Source organism: Atta cephalotes, assembly GCF_000143395.1.
Source record: "Atta cephalotes unplaced genomic scaffold scaffold00056, whole genome shotgun sequence".
Lineage (NCBI taxonomy): Eukaryota > Metazoa > Arthropoda > Insecta > Hymenoptera > Formicidae > Atta > Atta cephalotes.
Genome location: NW_012130120.1, coordinates 976,694 through 979,330, shown reverse-complemented (window position 1 = coordinate 979,330; position 2,637 = coordinate 976,694). Strand labels below are relative to the sequence as shown.

Here is a 2,637-nt window from a genome sequence, read left to right as displayed (position 1 = left end):
TATATATATATATATATATATATATATATATATGTGTGTGTGTGTGTGTGTGTGTGTGTGTGCAGATGCAAGCATACATGTGTCTCACGAATATAAATACAATTTTCTGTTAATCTGTACATTTCAGATAAAAAATTTTATGTACCCATTTTTCACAAAATTATTTTAAGTAACTAAATTCATTAATACATATATAATTAAATAACATTACTATTAAATTTGTAAAAAATTCTTGATTATAGGCGCAATTTTTTCGGGTTCATTCAAATGTACGTGATGCGTGCCTGTCACCTCATGATACTCAAATTTCTTAGCTCCTACTTTTATGATGTCCAATATTTTCTGATAATTTTCAGGATTTTCAAATTTCATTCCAGGAATAGCACGAATGTTGAGATAAGCACATTTTATCTGAGTTGCGTATTCAAGTATTAAATCTAGAGATAATTGGCCTAAAAGGGAAACCTAAAAAAACATAAATAATAAATTTTAAATAACATTAACACTTCTTTGAATCATAAAAACCTACAATATTAGCTCTTGTTAGATAAAACATATTGCATAATTAAATTTTTTTACCTTCAATCTTGGATCACGAGAAAAATAATATTTGTCTCTTTTATGCGCTGGCTGCATACCACGTTTCATTAATATTTCTGCTCCTTCCCTTGTTATAGAACCATCATATGCTTTTTCTACTATGTCAAGCATTTCGCCATATTCATAAGATGGTACATTATCCAATGTTAATAATTCATATTTCAAAAATCTGTCAATATATTCTCCGGTGGTTGCAGCTGTTTTCTTGGCATCCTTTACGCTCGGACTAGCAATGTCCAAACTTATAAGAAAATCGACTTCATCTGGATATGATGCTGCATACAGAAATGATATAGCACCACCCAATGAGTGCCCAAGAAGTTTGACCTATTTCCATAATAGAATGAAAGTTATAAATTTATATTAGTAGATTTATATTTAGTAGATATATAATATATAGCATATATTATAGTATATATTAAATGTTACACAATATTGTATATATCTCTTATATAATAGAGTTAGTTATTCTATATACATCAATACTTAACATAAAATATATGTTGATGATATATGTAAAAATATTCACATTAACATTAATTTTCATATATACAAAAAACTTTATCATGCAGTATGTTTGAGTCAAACATAAATATAAAATGCAATTTAGTGCAAGCAAGGATGACTGTTAGATATGTGAGAATATATAAGCATCATACTGGAAAAAATTTATACTGATCTCAATTGTAAATTTTATCCACTCGCTAACCTTGTTCCATTTGAAATATTTAATAATTCTACGAAGAAATATGACACCATCCCAATACACATAATAGAATTGACTCTTTGGGTAATGTGAAGATAAACCATGCCCAGGCATATCCAAACAAAGAACAGAAACATCATTTGACAGCAATGGCATTAATGTATCAAAAGTGCCTGAATTATCCTGGCGACCGTGTAGTGCCAGTATTGGTTGGAGCTCACTAGGGCCCCACCATTTGCCTGCAGGAGAGTTTTACAATTATTTTTTTATTTTACTTTATTTTCTTCAAATTATGACATTTCAATAGAATACAGATCTTGCTGTTATAAACTTGTAGCAATTTGTTAAAGGAGAAGAGAAAGATCCTATATTTTTTTAAATGCAACAAAGTTACAGCTGAGTTAAAAAGCTTTTTTGTCTATACTTGAGAATGTACGATGTAATATGCAGTTATACAACGATAATTTTGAATGATGTTTAGTGTTTTTTAACATGTTATTATTAGCATTAAGAGTTTTCATATTTATTTTACATATTATGCATACATAACAGTCAACCTTTTTAAATATTTTTTTTATTAATTATGATATGATCAGGTGCAAGCAATGTGAATATTAAATAATAAAAGTAATAACGTTATACCTCCATGTTGAATGTAACATAAATACTATTGCAAAATATGCAAATATTCTAAATTAAAAATATGTAAATAAGTAATTGGTAATGATACATAATATAAAAAGATCACATACTCCTGTGAAGTTATGCTGTAATTGCATTTAACTTCTGCAAAATAAAGCATATAAAACCCATGCTCTTGTCTATTCCATGTTACTGTATATTATATTTATAATTTATAAAAAAGATTTTTAAATCGTTGTATAACATTGACTCGCTGGCTAACCTTGTTCCACTTGTAATATTTAACAATTCTACGTAGCGTAAGAACCCCATCCCAAAATATATAGTAGAACTGTCCGAGTGGTAGATGAGAAGAAATGCCATGACCAGGCAGATCTATGCTCAGTATAGCTACGTTTGACAATAATTGTGCCAACTTGTCAAAAGTTCCTGAATTGTCCTGCCAGCCGTGTATTGCCACTATAGGCTGCATATCTGTCGGTCCCCACCATTTTCCTAAATTTATCAATATGTTGAATTTAATGTGTCATTTATTGAGAGCAACGTGTCTTTAATTTCCGTTTAATCTAATATATATTTAAATCTTTAAACGATTATATGTATATATATATATATATATATATATATATGTGCGTGCGTGCGTGCATGCGTGTGTGTGTGTGTGTGTGTGTGTGTGTGTGTGTGTGTGT

The 2,637-nt window shown here is 29.2% G+C and overlaps 1 protein-coding gene across 1 annotated transcript in view; it reads right to left on the bottom strand.

Annotated features, from left to right (window-relative positions):
- Positions 1-213: 213 nt before the first annotated feature.
- LOC105623385 (probable serine hydrolase) overlaps positions 214-2,637 on the bottom strand; it is a 3,908-nt gene continuing 1,484 nt past the window's right edge. Inside the window, exons 2-4 of the mRNA XM_012204779.1 lie at positions 2,211-2,443; positions 580-927; positions 214-465 (exon numbers count right to left, since the gene is read on the bottom strand). Of these exons, the coding sequence (XP_012060169.1) occupies positions 214-465; positions 580-927; positions 2,211-2,443 (833 nt within the window). The remainder of the gene's footprint in view (positions 466-579; positions 928-2,210; positions 2,444-2,637) is intronic.